Source organism: Poecilia mexicana, unplaced genomic scaffold, assembly GCF_051168715.1.
Source record: "Poecilia mexicana isolate PSO_F unplaced genomic scaffold, ASM5116871v1 scaffold_15, whole genome shotgun sequence".
Taxonomy (NCBI): Eukaryota; Metazoa; Chordata; class Actinopteri; order Cyprinodontiformes; family Poeciliidae; genus Poecilia; species Poecilia mexicana.
The window spans coordinates 29,252,740-29,271,080 of record NW_028263384.1 but is presented as its reverse complement, the minus strand read 5'-3'; the positions used below and the strand labels follow the sequence as shown (position 1 = coordinate 29,271,080).

Below are 18,341 nucleotides of genomic sequence, written 5' to 3'. Positions count from 1 at the left end.
ATCATGTTGATCGTTACTGGAAAAGGCAATAAAAGAAATGAAAACTACTTTTTACAGGCTTGGTATTTATAACATTTACACAATAAATTATACTAATCATGTATAATAAAAAATAGTAAATGTTAGTTATTTGCTTATAAGTTGTAAATGTCTTTTTTTGGCTGTCATTTTTATAAAAATGTAAATGACTTATGAAAAGCTGATTTTTACTTAAAAATCCAAACTTATTTTGTTTAATATAAAATGAAACTATTTTATTTCAAACAGCCATTTTGCATCTGTGGTTCTGAACAGATTTAGCTGGACTGAAGCTAAAAATGGATGTTGGCACAATCAGAATGAGAAATGGTTTTATGAACTTTATATCCCTTATATTTAAGCAAACCAGCCTGTTGAAGTTATAATTCCTCTTTATTTTTCTGGAGTTTTCTGGTGTTTTTAGCTGAGCCGGTGTGTTTGTGTTGCAGTATTATCCTCTGGAGGAAGTTCTTGCAGCCGAGTATCTTCTGGAGGACTTCAGGCCGGATCTGATTGAGATGGTTCTCGATAAACTGCGGCCGGAAAACGTCAGGTTAGTGTGACAAACCGGTTTCCTAATGAGAACTAATAAAGATTAAAGAATTATTTACTTAAAACAAGTGTTTATGTCTTTCTGAAAAGTTACTTGTAAGTTAGTTTTGTGTTATTTCAAGTGTGCAAAGTTACTCAGTAGGTTTTGTTTTTGCAGTGTAAGCACACAGCTATTATCTTAAAGTTCAGTGTATGTGGCCCTCATGATTGGCTACGGCGGGCTGGATTTGGCCTGCGGGCCTCTAGTTTGACACCTGTGCTGAGTTGGTTATCATTTGCAGCTTCAACACCTTTGGAGATGTTTTCCTACAGTGAGAAAATTTTTTATTTTTTACAAAACTGCTCAATCTCATTCAGGTCAGATGGAGAATTTTATTTATTTTATTTTTTTAATTTGGGACTTTGACTAGGCCATTCTGACACTTTGATCCAGCTTTGATCCAATGCTGTAAGTTTAGGATCTTTGTCCTGCTGATTTTTGAGGCGGCTAAAATGATCGCCACATATTTAAGTTAATCTCTGTCTCCACTGAGGAAATGCACAGACACAGCATGATGCTGCCACCTACAGGCAGGAGGTGCAGTTAATTTTCCTCCAGTTGTGGTTAACTGGAACAAATTCCTCCATATATTTATTGTTTCGTTATCCTGGTTTGTAGCAAACGGTGAACAGAGCTTCCTGCTAGCATCGAAGAGCAGATCTGTTAGATTCATGAACAATAATTGTCAACACATTTTGGACACCATTCACATAAAAGTGTGATTTGTATCAGTAAACTGCTCACAGTAACTGCATTTAATCATATTTTGATATGTATTGATATTCTGAATAACTACGGACAGTTTCAGGGGATTTTTAACATCATTAATTGAAATTTATCATAACGATAAATCAAAATTATCTTAACGCGATAAATGATCAACGATGCGATAACTGCCCAACCTTAGTAAAATCTATTATTTTTACAGGTGCACTGATTAATCAGGCCCCAATTTCTTTAATTTGTGTGATCATCTGAACATGCACAGTTAAAAATAGTAGACAAAACAACAAAGTTTTCCAACTTTAGCGACTTTTCAGACAATAAAATTGGACTCGACACATCAGGCTTTTTAAAGATGAATAATCGACCAGAAAACTACAATCAGTACACTGCTAATTAAAAAATATTTTAAATTACTACAATCCTAAAGGAGTGACTGGATCTGCTGCGTGTTGGGCTAAAATATAAAATTTTTATTTATAAATGAGGTCAATTGGATGGCCTTTCCACATCTTTTATGAAGGAAAATCAGTGAGGAAAATGTCATTGCGATATTTCACAGTTTTCCTAAAGTTTTTTCTGTTCTTACTCTATTCTATCCTGATCTTTTTGATATATTTTAACTTTTTCCAGAGTTGCAGTGGTGTCGAAGTCCTTCGAAGGCCAGACGGACCGAACCGAGGAGTGGTACGGCACGCAGTACAAGCAGGAAGCCATTTCTGAAGAAAGCATCCAGGTGCACAGAGTCGGTCGAACTGAATCGGTTCCGGTTCTCCTGCCGGTTCAGGAATATCAGTATCAAAGGATTCTGCTGGTCAGTGTTTCGTCTTTTTTTGTTTTAGAACTGGGCAAATGCAGACCTGAACGGCAAGTTCAAGTTGCCGATGAGAAACGAGTTCATCCCAACCAACTTTGAGATTTACCCTCTGGAGAAAGACCCTCCGTCGGTTCCGACTTTAATCAAGGTGAGGCGCCGTCATTCAATATGCAAATTATTGATTAGTTAAAGTTGATTGGTCTTATAGATGTAAACAGACATTTTCTTACAAACCTGAGTTTGTTCTTGAAGAAAGAAGGCCGACCGTCTTTGCTATATATTTAATTAAAAAGACATTAAATTTTCATGTTGTTAAATACTGACTGAATAAACAGAACGTTGTGGTTTTCTCACATTACTAAGATACATTTATAAAGTATAATAAAACAGGAAACTCTTAGGTTGCTGAATTTAAAACAATAAAATATGAAAATAATACAGTATGTGAATTATCCCATAAAAAGAAATGTTCACACAGTATCGATACTCTGGAAGAAAAGTTAAAACTAAAACATCAAAATCAACCTTCCTTACTGGCGTCATGTTTTTCCATAATAAAATTTTTCTATATTATTCTTTCTGCTTTTCTGTTGTCATCAAATCCTTGCCTTTGTAGCACATGAATAATTTTTAAATGAGAAATTGACGCCGCCATTAAGGTGAAACTTGTATTTCAAAACAGAACCGCATAAAGTGCATTTTTCGTCCCAGTATGGACTCTATTTGGACCATTTCTCTTTGTCTTTTCGGTAAGGGCGCCATCTTTATTTCTGTATCAGCTGGTTGCGTTTTAGGATCATCAGTGGCGCCCTCTACTGGATGGAGGTCAAACTACAACACTAAAAGACGGGTCCAAGTCGAAACGTTTTTCCGTGAGGCCCAAAATCATTGAGTTGAAAGCACTTTGGGACCAAAAAACGTATATTAAGACAAACTTTTTGTGCCTTTTTTATTTTATCTGGTAAAAAATGAAGATGCAAAACATAAATGTTAGTATGATTGCAAATATTAAACTTTTTGGGGTTGATTATTTTCTTATTTGGTCTGAATGTTTGAATATAATTAGGCCGATGTTCGTGATTCTAGTTCCTCCACAACTACGTTTTGTTTTTGTACTTTATTCTTTTTAAGAAGATGTCATTTAATCGACAATTAATCATAGGTTAATTGTTGGCATCTGTAGTCGTAAACATTCACAGCCTACATTGGATTAACTTTGATCATTTTGATGCAGATTTCTTTTATTTTTCTTTAAAAATCTTTAGTTTAAACTTTGAAGGTTTAATTTAGCAGAATGATAATTGAGTGAAAATAAAACTAATAATCATGTGTTTTGTGTGTTTTTTGTCCAGGACACTGCAATGAGCAAGGTGTGGTTTAAACAAGACGACAAATTCTTCCTCCCAAAGGCCTGCCTGAACTTTGAGTTCCTTAGGTTTGTTTTTAATACTTTTTCCAAGGATTTCAGGTTTTAGAGCGACTTTGGCTTCTTATTCTGATTTTTGTGACATCATCCCAGCTTTAACTGGCATAAATCCTGTACAGTTCAACTGAAAACAAACTAATCTGTCAGAGAGAAAAAGTAGAACTGAAAGAACCTGAATACAGGAGAGTTTAACCAACACTTTGAAAGAGAAGAAAGATGTTCAAATCATCTCTTTGAAAGGATAAGGGAAAGGATAATATCCCCTACTCCAGCATCTCTATCTGCTCAGCTTTATAACCAAACAGAATTAAAGAGAAGTGGCAAAAGCAAATGAGGCGGATTAGCAGAGCTTTCTAACAAGTGATGATGTCATCCAAGACATGTTGGTGTGAAATATCTAACTTGCTTGGATGTTGAACTGTTAGCATGTCGTCAGACAGATAAACAGGAGCAGTCTCGAGTCAGAGGCCTCTTCAGAGTTGATGGAAGACTGACTGCTACTGGAGAATCTTCCTGCCTGCAACTCTTTAAAGATATTGGATTTTTTTCCTTCTCCTCACTGATACTTTTGAGATCTTGTGATCCGTTTTGCCAAACTATTGCCAAAGGATGCAGGTTATCACAGGACAGTTGCGTATTATTTCAGTTTAATCAGGGCAAATGTGAACTCAAGAAGTCTAAACATTTAAATAAAATTTGATTTATTTTTATTTTCTGCACATAAAGGAGCGCTCTGTTTTTGCAGCTTCTCTGTTTTATTTAATATTTTTCTCCTTTTCTCAGTTGAATTGTACAGGAAATTAAAAGGTAAATTTTTTTAACACCACAAAACATGAACAAAATGTTAAGTTTTTTTAATTATTGGTTTTTATAGCTGCTTTTTCTTTCTTTTTTTAATTCTCAAGTTAAATAATTCCAGATTATTGACTTAAATGCAGCATCCTAATGTTGGAGAAAAGTAGGGATATTGTTCACTGGATTCAGTTTAGAGGAATCTGCTGACACAGCCCTGATAATGGAGACGACAAACTGCCGCTTTACAGCAGGGGTGTCTTTTTATTAAATCAGTCTATTTAATGAAAGACTGATTTTATGCAATTCAGAAATTATACAGATTTGGTCTGTAGATGCAAATGGAGACTTTTAATTTATAGTCAGGGCAAAAATCGTTAATTTCTTATACAGGAAAATGTAAAACACAAAGTGTTCATCTTTTTATAACCAATGTTTTAGCAAAAGGTAAAACTGAGTTTATCCAGAGACTTTTACTAAAAAGTCTACTTTGCTTCACCTAAATCAGCTTCCGTTCTTTTTTTAAACTTGGATAAATATAGTAAACATTTGAGATAAAGTGACCCAAATTATGTCCTTATTACTGAAAATAAATGTATTCAATCAAGCCCAAAAAACGGAAACAAAATGTATTTATTTTAATACAGCAAACATGCAGAATTAAAGTAGTAGTAAGCAGTAAGTCTATGTAAAAAAAAAAAACAAACTTGGAAATTAAAATGTCAAGTTGTCTTTTGAAAAATCTTTTAGAAAATTCAAAGTTTTCTAATAAATTTCTGAGATTAATCACAAAGTGTTTTAATTTTTTGCAGAAATTTACTCCTTTTATTTTATTTAAAGAGGCCCTAATGTAAAAATCCCTTTCAGGTTTTGGATCTGCAGTAGACATCCGGCTACTTTATTTGCTTGATTTTAGGTTGTGTTTTGAGTCTATAATACACGTGGTAAAAAGTTTGGACACCCCTGCTGCAGTGGAACTGTCTGCATGTAATGTTTGATCGCTGTAATTTTTTCTGCAGCCCGTTTGCATACGTGGACCCATTGCATTGTAACATGGCGTATTTGTACCTGGAGCTCCTCAAGGACTCCCTCAACGAGTATGCATATGCAGCCGAGCTAGCAGGCTTGAACTATGACCTCCAAAATACCGTCTATGGGATGTATGTAAGTATGCAGACCCCCCTCCCGCCTCCCGTCGCATCCTAGACTCCATGTTCCCGCCGTCACTCCCTTATTCACCGTTAGACTGGCTCAACCTGTCCTGGGTTCACAGGTGATGATGATGGTGATTTGACCTTTTTTTTTTTTTGTTGTTCCTGTGAGGAAAAACGACGCAGCACCAGGACGACCCCCTGGTGTCGTCATTTGAAACATTTTATCTTCTTTCTAAACAAATTAGCATAAAAGTTAAGACTTTCACTGTAAGAAAAAACTAAATTTTGCCAAGTTTTTGGTGTCGTTTCTTCTGAAAATATTTTTGCTACACTTAAAATGAGACTTGACTAACTTATAAGTAACTTTTCAGAAACATTCAAGAGTTTAAGTCAATAATTCCTTAATATTGATGAAAAAGTTCCAGTTTCTTTCAGTCAACTGCCATTGCGCCGTTACCTAGCAACGCCCGCCAAGCCCAGCCCGTCGCCTAGCAACCCAGTTCTGGTTCCACTGGCAGATTATTTCACTTGTATGAGAAAAAAAATTTTATTACAAGAGAAATAATCTGCAAATGACCTCATACTTTTTCTGCAATTTTAAGGAACTGTTGACTTAAAACCAGTTGTTATTTCTTCCTGAAGTTATTTGTAAGTTAGTTTTGTCTTATTTCAAGTGTTCTAGAAACATGGACCAGAATTACTTGGTAAGGTTTTGTGTTTTCGCAGCGTTCATTTAGGATTCCTGACGCCTGAAAGCGATTTATTCACACATGCCTTCCAACCCAGGCTTGGTCCGTCTGGCCTCTGTCTTCCTTCATCTGTGCTTTTGCATCGCTTATCAACCACATCATTTTAAACACAATCTGATGAGACGAGTTTTCCCTTTTGCGACAGAAAGCTGGTCATCCGGCTGCATATACATACTCAGTTCCTTGGTTAAATCATTCTTCCCTTCTTTTTGTTTTTGTTTTGTTTCTTATATTTTTTGGTCCAATCTCTCTACCCTCCATTCCTCCCAAATAAAAAAAATATATATTTTTTTGCTTTTTCCCTTTTTGCTTTTTTCTCCTCTTCCATTAGTCGCTACCTTTATACAGATCCTGTGCACTGCAACATGACCTACTTGTTTCTGAGGTTACTGAAGGATAATTTAAGAGAGTATGCATATCCAGCCCACCTGGCCGGGCTTGTCTATGACATATCCGCAGTGATGAATGCCCTCACCGTAAGTAAGCTGTTTGGAGTTTGTGGGCTGGTTCAGAGGTCGCCTCTGAGGGGTTTAACAAAACGCAAATGGCTTGGTTTTCTACGCAGGTTTTGATTGACATGTTCCTTAGCCTGCACATGAGTTACAGCTGAACCTGGTATTTACAGACATCAGAGACGTTTCCGCTGTTTTGGGGTCAGTTGGGATTACCCGGAATATAATTGGTCCAGAATAATAAATTTAGAAGTTTACACACATTCATGTTAACGTTTGGGAAGGCTGAACTGATGTCATGACTTTATAAGAATCTAATTTTAGTTAAATGAAGGCAACATTTATTAGTTTGTGTTTTAAATTGACCAAAGATAAATCCATGGATGAGTTTCTCTAGATTTTGCAGGGAAATTAGTTTTTTAATCCTGGAAATTATCTTCAGGTGCCAAAAGACTGACTGTGTAACCGTCTTTATGCGTCTCTGAAGGTCCAAACCCAGATTTTGGGCCTGATCACCAGTTTCTAAATGTAATAAATGAAGCTGTGTTGTGACTCGATGTTGTGGTGAAAATCTACAAACTGTTCAGGAATTAGACGGTTCTGTGATTAACATGTTTTGGTAGGAAATGTGAAAATCAACCTTGATTCAAGAGCAAAACATTTTGTGAAGAGAGTGTCATTTTCTACAGTTTCCCTACTAGCAGCGACGGTAATGCCACTCAGAGAGGAAGAAGCCATTGCTGCAAAGCAACATCAGGTTTTCTGCGGATTCTTAAATTCCCGTTTCTAAAATTCATTAGAAAATATCAAGATGGCCTTAAATACGTTAAATAAGGTCTTAAATATGACTATTTATTGTTGAATGCTCTGTAGTTTATTTTTCTTGGACTTTTTTAGCAGGCAAAAGTTTGAGTTTCATACAGAAGTCTTATGCTCTGACTGTAGACAGTTGAGGCTAGTGCTAACTAGCTGCTAATAAACCCTTGCTTGCTAACTAGCAGCTAGAGAACATTATATGGAAATCTAGAGACATCAGCTGGGCAATGCTACTAAATATGAACATAATGTCGGTAAACGAGTTAATTTGTTGAAAATAATAAGAAATTTTCTAAATTTGTAGGTAAACCTTTCTGACCCAGAACGGTGGAAATGATGGTGTGGAAAAAGTAAAATTTCTTTTAATACTGTGTTTGTAAATATCTGGTTTCAACTGTAAATTATTTGTTTTTCAATAAGTAGTATTTGATTTAAAATGTAGACAAGCATGGGATGACAGTGGAGAGAAACTTCTGACCTGCTGGGGTCCGAAAGAGACAAAATAATTCAGGAACAAACAAGAAAACCAAAGCAACTGTTAACGAGGAGAATGACTTTATGACGCAGCGAAACAGAACCATGGAAGCAAGATTAACAGAGAATGTAAAATAATTAGTTCCTGCAGAGGAAGAAATGAGAAAATTAAAGTCAGTAATAACCATTTCTTCCTGTTGAAACTTTGGAAACAGATTGAAACTATTTGAACTTAATGATTATTGTAAGTTAAAATTTTAGCTTCTTCTGCTCGGAAATGTTTTGGAAAAACATCAAACTGTAAAATTAGAGAGAAACGTAATCAAAGCAGAGCTATTTTTATTTGTTTCCTCTAACATGCCAACATCTTGACTTATACGAAATATTTTTTACTTATTTGAGAAACGTATGTGATGTAAAAATATAAGGAACTGTCACAATAAGAGGTGGACTGTGTTGGTAAAAATTAACTTTCTTTCAACTGGTTCAGAAACTGATTATGAATTTTAAATCCATAATCACCCAGAGCATCTTGGATAAATCTCCTGGGATTGGGATTGGGTTTCTTGGTGATGGATTATTGATAAAACTTTGACTCCATTTTCTGGGCATTTTGCATGCGTCTTTGTGTGTTTTTATTTTTTGCTCTCCACTTCCCTGCTTTCCTCACTAACGTTCTGCTCCATCCTAACGAGCATCCGTCGGCTTCCTGTGAATTTATGACCGCTGTCCCAGCCGCTGCCTGGCGGTGAGATTTTTTATAATCGCTTTGCGTCAGCAGCTGGAGGTCAGCAGAGTTGGGATGCGTTACCTTTACCAGGTGTCACCACAGGGGGCGCTGTGGCGGCAGAGCCATGAAGGAAATGCACTTCGGACAGATTTTAGTTTCAAATCCTGATTCATTGTTTGTTTTAGATTATGTCTCAATTGGAACAGAAACATTGATACTGATGTCATCAATATGTTCCAGTTTGTATCAGATTATTTAACATTAACCAGTGCAGAAATGTTTAATTAATGTTTAATTTCCTTGATGCAGATTAATTAATGTACTTTAAACAAAAAACAAAATACTGCTTTTCTTTCAGCTTTTTTCTTTCTTTTCCTTCCTTCCTTCCTTCCTTCCTTTCTTCATCATTTTTTCTTTATTTCTTCATAACTTTTTTTTCCTTTCTGTTCCATTTTTGCTTCCTTTATTTGTATCCATTTTGCTTTACTTTCTTTCTGTCCCTTTTTCTTCCTTCTTTCCTTTGTAACTTTTTTATCCCTTTGTTTTTATCCTTTCTTTTTTCCTTCCTCACAAATTCCTCTCATTTCTCTTTGACTAGAAGTTTAGAAAGTTCATGTTTTCTTTAAATTTGGGCTGAAAACCCAACCCCTCGTCTCTTCCTCTGGTCAATCCTCCTCCGTCGTTCAGGACACATCGGTCATAAATTCACGCTCAGGTTTGAGCCGATGTGAAAACGTGCTAAAACCTTCAGCTTTCCTGCTCTTTAAACTGAGAGATTGTCTTTCTGGACTTCCTGTTTCCTGCTGCCGTTCGCTGCAGCTTTCGGTCAAAGGTTACAACGACAAGCAGCACATCCTGCTGAAGAAGATCATCGAGAAGATGGCGACCTTCGAGATCGACGAGAAGCGCTTTGACATCATCAAAGAGGCGGTAAGTTTTAATACTCAGTTTATGAGACGTTTAGTCTGTTTTTGGGTTTTTTGTTGTTTTTTTTGCCTCCATTTTGCGTGATTTTTCTTTTCTTTTCTTTCCAGTACATGAGATGTTTGAACAACTTCAGAGCTGAGCAGCCGCACCAGCACGCCATGTACTACCTCCGCCTGCTGATGACCGAGGTCGGGTGGACCAAAGACGAGCTCAGAGAGTCACTCGATGGTGGGTCACTTCCTGTATTTCTGTTTACTCCCATTTAAAGGGACAGTGTCATGTAAAATGGACTTTAGGAGCTTTACATCGTAACGTTATTCTCTCATCGAAAACATTCCTGGAGTGTCGCTTTGATTCTTTCATGCATGTTTGAGAAATCATTTAATCTCCATGGCAACCATTCAGCTGAGCAAAACGCCTGGGTGGACGTAGCTCCGCCTCCTGAGTGGGGGAAACTTCTCCTCCACTCAGCTCCTTCAAACTAGCCAGCAGCAATTAGTAAACACCAGGTGGAGCTGCTGAGCTCATTATAGGAGCTACTACCTTTTGTTTTTTTAGTTTCTAGTAAAAATGTTGAAGGGTCAATAGGAGAGCCATGTTATGATGACTTCCTGGAGGCGGAGTTTCAGAAAGACCAGGAGCTTCTTAAAGAGACAGAGACACAATTTCAAAACATTAAATTCTATTAAATATTTTCAAAGCGGTGCTGGAAAAGGTTTTAGACTTGCCTTGAAAATGGTTGAATTTAAAACTTTGAGTTGCTCTGTGATTGATTACTAATGTCTGTGTTCCAGACGTAACTCTCCCCCGCCTCAGGGCGTTCATACCTGAGCTGTTATCACGGTTACACATCGAGGCTCTGCTCCATGGCAACATCACCAAGGAGGTTTGTTCAGTTTTACTTTGGGAAAATTAATTTTGTTTCCTTGAAACCAGTTCTTGTTTCCTGACACACAGTTGATTGACGAATGATAATTCTGTCAGTAATAATACTGTGTACTTTATATGTGTTTATAAAGGAAATACAAAACTACTATGACATATTACTAATAATAATAATAAATGAAAATAATAAAACATTAAAAATAAAATAATTAATAATAATGGAAACAAAATAATAAAAACAATGGAAAAATGATAATGGGAATTGATGATCAAATAAAATAATGAAAATAATTATCAAAATAATGATGATTAAAATAATGAGGATCATCATGAAAATAAGGAGATAATTGCTACGATTGATCTATTATTATTACTATCAGTAGTAAATAGTTTTATTTGTATTTTTTGTTCTTTTTTTTGCACTTTCCTATAAACCTTTTGTCTGTGACATTTTCTCACCTTTCAGCTTTTTACCTGAGAAAGCCATAAATGCTTATAAATATCCTAGAAAAGTCACAAATCAAAAATAATGACATTAAAGGAGGATAAATAAACGCCTCCTCTGTGATTTAACTTTAACAGAATATTTTTCCTGTGTTTTGTTTTTTCCCAGTCTGCTCTCGGCATGATGCAGATGGTGGAGGACACGCTCATTGAGCACGCTCACACCAAGCCCCTCCTCCCGAGCCAGCTGATTCGCTACAGGGAGGTGCAGGTCCCGGACGGTAGGTCGGCCTCCGCTCAACGTCGCCATGGTGACGCCGTGGCGTTCGGCCCAGAGGGACATGAGAGGATGTCAACCGGGTCACCGGGTCGGATCCGTATTGAATCAGGGAAATTCAACCAGAGGCAGAAAGCAGAAAATTCACAAACCTCTGAATTTTATCAATTTAGTTTTTAGTTAAGTAGCGCTGAAACGATTAACAGGATTAATCAAGATCAATCAATTGTATGTATGTAGATTTTAAAAAGTTCAACGCTAAGTATTTTTAAAGTACATTGAATTAGTAACCAAGTAAGTTTTTGAGGAAATGTTTGGATGTCATATTCAATGAAAAGTGAGCAGAACTGTAAGTATTAGCTTTATAAGTGTGTTTGTCTCATGTTTTCTCTCAGGTGGCTGGTATGTTTACCAGCAGAGAAACGAAGTTCACAACCACTGCGGCATCGAGATCTACTACCAGACGGACATGCAGACCACCAACGACAACATGCTGCTGGAGCTGTTCTGCCAGATCATCTCTGAGCCCTGCTTCAACACGCTGAGGACCAAAGAGCAGCTGGGTCAGCTCCCCTCACGTCCACCACAGCATCAGTGGACACGAGAAAAGTTCATTTAAACACCACCTAACTCTGATTAAATACTCTGTTTAATCAAATTAATCGCGATTAATCAATTGTCAAAATTATCAACTAATTTAGTAATCAATTAATCATGAACTGGAGCATACAAAGTTGAAAAATGCAGTTTGCTGAAAGAACAACTCGCTCAGCATCATAATTAAGCCAAAACTGTAGAAATATATATATTTTACATTAAACTAAATAAAAATAAAAACTCCATCATATTCCACCTCAGGTTACAGTTTTAGCTTGAATCCTAATGAACATTTAATACTAAAACTGGAAAACACTTTAAATATCCAAAATAGAGCAGAAACTACAAATAAAAGGAACTATGAAGTTTCTGTAAATTAAACTGTCCTCGTTGAGACCAAAACACCAAACTGGAGATTTTTGTTATCCAGATTTTTTTTTTTGTTTGGTGGAAAAATGCAAAAACACAAAATTTTACAGAGTCAGTATCTTAGTAAACTTGAAATAAGACAAAGCTGATTTTTAAGTAACTTTCCAGCGATAAACAGGAGCTTTTTATAAGTAAATAATTCCTTAATATTGATTAAAAAGTATTGGTTCCATTGGCAGATTAGTTCACTTATTAAAATACATTTTTCTCTTGTTTTAAGTGAAATAATCTGCCGGTGGAACTAGAACTCGGTTGCTAAGCAACGGCCTGGGCTTGGCTGGCGTTGCTAGGAAACTGCGCTGGGACAGTTGACTGAACTTTTCCCTCAATATTAATGGCACTACCAACCTGAAATAAGCTGTAAAGTTACTTATAAGTTAGTTTTGTCTTATTTCAAGTGTAATAAGATATTTTCTTTAGAAACTAGACCAAAAGTATTTCACAAATAAATGGCACAAATGGAAATTATTGAGCTCATTTTAAGTTATAATGTGATTATTAATTGATTTATTGCTTGTAGTCATAGCTAATCCACACGACCCCCAAAATAACCCTCAAACTCGGGCTGCCCTCTAAGGCTACATCGTGTTCAGTGGGCCCCGCCGAGCCAACGGGGTCCAGGGCCTGCGCTTCATCATCCAGTCGGAGAAGGCCCCCCATTACCTGGAGAGCCGGGTGGAGGCGTTCCTGCGCACCATGGAGAAGGCGCTGGAGGACATGAGCGAGGAGGCCTTCCAGAAGCACATCCAGGCCCTGGCCATCCGCCGCCTGGACAAACCCAAGAAGCTGTCCGCCGAGTGCGCCAAGTACTGGGGCGAGATCATCTCCCAGCAGTACAACTTCGACAGAGGTAATGAAAAGCTTTTAGTCCTTCTTAGACTTGGCTAACAATAGAAAATGTTTTGAATCAAAGTGACCCAAATCCTCTCTTTCCTGAAAATGAATTTATTCAGTCGAGCCCAAATGAAACCCAAACTAGATGCAAAATTAACCCTTCCATGCATGAATTGATCCTTTGTGTCAGGATATTTTTCCATTTTTTTATTTCCTTAAAGCATAAAAAAAGGTAGATAAGAAAATTTTGTAAAAAAAAAAAAAAGTTTTTTTTTTCTTTTTAGGTGATCAATTGTAATTTTCTCCAAATACAAAGTTGTTATCCATCAGTAGTATTGTTCTTTAGGGGTTATCTGATGTCACAATATTATGTTTTACCTGCAAGAGTCGTCTACAGTGGAAGGAAGGACCGGGTCGCTTGGCGAGGCTTTTTTGTCGTCGGCCAAAAAAGGATTGGATTTAACAAAAATAGTTTTTTGCATTTGCAGCGGATGGCCAGTAGTTGATAGTGTATTTTATGATGCATTAGTGTCCACTTCAGTGGTCTGTGTGCATTTATAACATAAAAATCCACAAGCACAAGAAAATGGCTTTTTGACTGCTGTCCACTGCAGTGACCACTATGCATGAAAGGGTTAAAGTAGAAAATTTTGTTTTTAGATTAATATTAATATTCTCTACAAAAAAATTCAGAAATTTCTAAATTTCAAATGTATAAAATTTCTTTTGAAAATTTATCTCGAAAATGTCAGTTTTCTAGGAAATGGTGAGAAAAGTTGCTAGAAAAAAAAAGTTTTAGACTAAAAATTTTCCACAAAAAACAGTGGAAATTTCAAATGTCAAATTTTGTAGAATTTTTTTTCTACTAAATTTCTGAGGCTGAAGACAAATGGACGTCACACATCTCAGATTCTTACTTAGTTTAAAAAAGAAAAAACATTTTGTGCAGTAGTGTATTTATCACATAAAACCACTAAAAAACATGAAAGTTTTTGTTTTTAATGTGTTTTAACTGAGTTTTCATGACTCAGTTAAAACAGTCACACTGTTGGATAAACAGTTTTTCTGCAGGTTTGTTGCTTTATGCAGTTCTAAATGCTTCAAGCTAATTATGTTTAAACTTCTGTTTGCCTTTCAGATAACATTGAAGTTGCTCATCTGAAGACGTTGACTAAAGAAAACATAATGCAGTTTTACAGAGTGAGTAACATAATTGGTTTAAATTTAAACTCAGGCATTTTAAATCGGAGAGGGAAATAAATCCTTCAAGCACTTTTTACACTTCTGTATTTACCCTAGTTTAGGTCTTTATTTACTGTTATTTGTATATATATATATATATATATATATATGTATATGTATGTTCATTTAAATGCTTATTTTACGTGAAAACTACCATTGCTGATCTACAACTTGTAAGTTGTAAATCTGTCACTTGAAAAACAGTTAAAATAAATTATTTATAAATGGATAAACTCCACGCAGTGACGGCTCCAGAAAATTTAATTTCACCAGTAAAGTGTTAATCACTCATTTTCTCAGTGATTACACTCTAAAGCAGAGTAGGTTATTTTAAAAAGAAAAAATCAACTAAATAGTTAAGCTGTAACTGAAAATTATTTGACAGTGGTTTCACTTTATGTTGGTAAATTTATCCCAAATCAGTTCAAACTGAATTTTCTGTATTTTTTCAGTAATTTTATATATGCATTTAATGTTTTTTGTAATTAAAAAAGTTGATGCTCTGTTTGCAGGAGCGGCTCACAGTGGAAGCTGCAAAGAGACACAAAGTGTCCGTTCACGTTCTGTCCAGAGAGATGGACTCCTGTGAGTCTCTGGAGGATTTCCTGCTTTTCTTTTCCATCCCTGTCGGCTTCGGTCGCCTTGACGTTTCGTTTCTGTGCAACAGGTCCGATAGTCGGAGAGTTTCCTGCCCAGAACGACGTCAACCTGGCCCCCGCTCCGTCCCTGCCTCAGGTAAACACCACCTCTGGTTCTCAGAGAATGACTTTTATTTTTCCACTGAAAATAAAACAGACTAACCTTTTCTGGATCCAGGCTAATTAGAATTAGCAAAATTATTTCTATTTGCTAAATACCAAAAAACTCTGACAACATTTTTTATTTATTTTTTTGCATGTAACTTTCTATATTAATCAAACTCCAGTCCATTTGTCTGGAAAGTCTGTTTCGTTTGGGGAGGTATGAAAGCAGGAAGTGGACTACGACGCAGGGCATTCTGGGTAAATGAAACCAAAAAAACGCAAAGGTTTAGCGGTAGAAATGAATCGTGGTATTTTACAAACGACAAGAGAAATCCTACAACCGCTAAAATCTGACACCACTACGTTTTTGCTTACATTTCGTGAAGAAGAAAGTTGCACTCGGTGTCTTTCAGAGGTTTTCATGTCGTTTCCTTCAGTGGTTTTTGGTGCAGCGCGCCCACAGGGCAGGAGGGGAATAAGTTTGTCTAAAAATGTAACAAAAGTTGAATAAAATCTACCGGACTATCAGGTGTGAAAACAACCTTAAGCTATTTTTATTTCTGTTCCCACATCAAACGTTTTTTTTTTGTTTTGTTTTTCTTCTTTTCAGCCGACGTTGATTCAGGACATGACGGAGTTCAAGAGGAGCCTGCCGCTGTTCCCGCTGGTGAAGCCTCACATCAACTTCATGGCCGCCAAACTGTGAGCGAGGCCGAAGAAGCTTCGCCTTCCTGAGGTTCCCCTGACCGTGTGTGTGTGGAATGTGTGCAGGCGACACGCCAATGCACCGGAAGAAGGAGAAGAGATGCTCAGTAAGCGAAGTACCCCCAAAGTTAGCTGTGGTCGTTTTTTAAACTAGCTGTGACAACCATAGCGGTCTCACCTCACTCTCACGCTGCAGCGCTCCGTAGGCGAAGTAGAACCACGTTAACCAGAAACTTTATGCAGGAGCTTCACTTCACCACTAGGGGGTGCTTCCCAGTCCAAGTCAGTAGCTCTACCTACCAAGGCACTCCGACGTTTTATTCAAATGTACGCATTTTACGAAGCCTTATTCTGTAGTTTTTAAAGCTTGCTTGGTGAGGGAGTTTTATCTGTTGGCGCCCTCTGAGGAGACCTGAGTGAAGTCGGCACTGCAACTCAAATCCAACTAAATTGGCCTCAAACGTTTGTGCTGCCATCGTTTCAAAGATATTAGTAAATATTTACAAAATCTCTTTTCCACTGCAAGTTATAAAATTTGGACATCAGAGATCAGCTTGCTCCTCCTTACATTTTAACAAAAGTTATGTAAAATACAGTTTTTATGTTTCTGCTGCTAAAATTTTTTGTGCTGCTTTCATTTTAAATGAATGTTTCCAGAGGTCAAAGGTTAATGAATTCCACCACCACATAAATTACAGTTCAGAATCTCTTTTCAGCTGCAATTTATGTAATTTGTAAATTTTTTAAAGTCTCCAGACTCAACTGGATCCTCTCTTCACATTAAAATCAAAAATTTTAAAAATGTTACTTTTGTGCTGCTTTCATTTTGAAGATATTGTTTCCAGAGGTCAAGGGTCAACCTGAACCTACATGTACAACATTAAATTAGATTAAATGAATCAACTGTGCTACATTTCCACAGCAAACATGTTCAAAGATTTTTGTGGAGGTATAATCTTAAAAGTTTCCTGATGGCAGATCAACTTGATCTTCCTCCCATTTTTACAACTCAAACAAAATGTATATAATTTTAATGTTTGTGCTGCAAAAAGTTTAATTTGTGCCGTTATGATTTTTAAAATATCAAAAAACTTTTCCAGAGGTCACTTTGCTCCCAGCCGCCCAAAACTGATGTTTGATGCATTTTTAAAAACATTTCTGCTGGTTTGTGCAGCAACAATTTTAAAGCTGCTAATGTTTCAAAGGTTAGCCACAAAATTTATTATTTTTTATTTGTGCTGCAGAAATTGTGCTGCTATTATTAAGATTTGAAAAAAAGGTTTCCAGAGGATATGCGCCACTCCCCACATTTACAAAATATTAATTGTGCTGTTTGTGCTGCAAAATGTTTAATTTGTGCTGCTATAATTCTTAAGATTGTAAAACAAGTTTCCAAAGATCAATCTGCCCTCCATCACATTGACAAAAATAACATCGATAAATTGGTTTTTGTTTGTGCAGCTAAACATTTTTGCAGCACGCCACCTAATTGGCACAAAATTAGATTTTTGTAAATGTTGTGGTGCTCTTTGACCTCTGACCTCTGGAAACATCTTTTAAATGACAGCAGCACAAACGTTTGACACCAACTTCAAGTGAGGAAGGGCGAGTTGGTTGACCTTTAACCTCTGGAAATGTAATCTTTTAAAACAATAGCAGCACAAACCAAAATGTTTGACTCGAGTTTCATCAGATTTTTTTTTTTTAAGGCCGGCCGACTCCTCTCAGGTTTTGCGGAGCCGTTTTTAGCCGCTAAATCATGCGTCGTTTTTAGGGTTTTATGATTGAAGCACCTCAGGGGTAAATCCATGCTGTCTCTTTTTTTAAAAACACGTTTAGTCGCAAACCCCGAGACGTTTCCATGGCGATCCCTGCACTGTGCATCCGTTGGTGTGTGCGTGCGCCTTTACGTCGGTCAACTCATGCATTTTTCTTCCCTTTCTTTCCAAACGCGTCACTTTGATGTCAGACGGAGCTGAAAGTAAACGGCTCTGGTTTTAAGAAGTATTTTCTGAAAAATATGCACTTCTCTCACCAAGCAATAAACGCGATTGTTGAAGGTGAGAGCGGAGTCTCTCTCTCTCTCTCTCTCTCAGGTGCTTGCTGCACTTTGTCCCGACTTTATTTTTTATTTCATTGGTTTCAGTCAGCGCTTCGTCCAGGATTAAATGAGCTTTGAATGTTTTTGACTGTTCTGCATCAAATCTTCGACATTTCACTTCGTCTCGAATTATTTTGTTCCTTCGTGGTCGAACCCAAAGATGGCGGCGGCAGCAGATTTCAGCGCAGCAGAGGAAAATATTAATGACATTACATATCAGGCTTGGGCAGTAGGGGCACATTGTGAAGTATTTAGAGTGGTTTCTACTTAGATGTTTTTGAATGTCAACGCTCGGCTCTGATTGGCTTGTTGGGTTTCCGGGCGGATAATTTTAGGTTTGAAGATTTAATGTTTTTTTTTTTTTTCTGTGTGTTTCTAAATAATTAATAAACAAGTGAATGGCAAAACCGCTGC

General features: G+C 36.8%; 1 protein-coding gene across 2 annotated transcripts in view; it reads left to right on the top strand.

The window, feature by feature from the left end:
- The window catches only part of ide (insulin-degrading enzyme), a 30,668-nt gene extending 12,334 nt beyond the window's left edge, over positions 1-18,334 (top strand). Inside the window, exons 11-25 of one of the 2 annotated variants that reach the window (XM_015008015.2) lie at positions 468-571; positions 1,967-2,069; positions 2,176-2,298; positions 3,503-3,585; positions 6,603-6,747; positions 9,563-9,673; positions 9,778-9,898; positions 10,465-10,556; positions 11,169-11,280; positions 11,672-11,839; positions 12,880-13,152; positions 14,275-14,336; positions 14,891-14,963; positions 15,046-15,113; positions 15,732-18,334. In XM_015008015.2, coding sequence (XP_014863501.2) covers positions 468-571; positions 1,967-2,069; positions 2,176-2,298; positions 3,503-3,585; positions 6,603-6,747; positions 9,563-9,673; positions 9,778-9,898; positions 10,465-10,556; positions 11,169-11,280; positions 11,672-11,839; positions 12,880-13,152; positions 14,275-14,336; positions 14,891-14,963; positions 15,046-15,113; positions 15,732-15,827 — 1,734 coding nt within the window. In that variant the 3' untranslated portion in view covers positions 15,828-18,334. Of the gene's footprint in view, positions 1-467; positions 572-1,966; positions 2,070-2,175; positions 2,299-3,502; positions 3,586-5,387; positions 5,533-6,602; positions 6,748-9,562; positions 9,674-9,777; positions 9,899-10,464; positions 10,557-11,168; positions 11,281-11,671; positions 11,840-12,879; positions 13,153-14,274; positions 14,337-14,890; positions 14,964-15,045; positions 15,114-15,731 lie in introns of both variants that reach the window. The other variant, XM_015008014.2, reaches the window with a different exon arrangement.
- Positions 18,335-18,341: the final 7 nt, after the last annotated feature.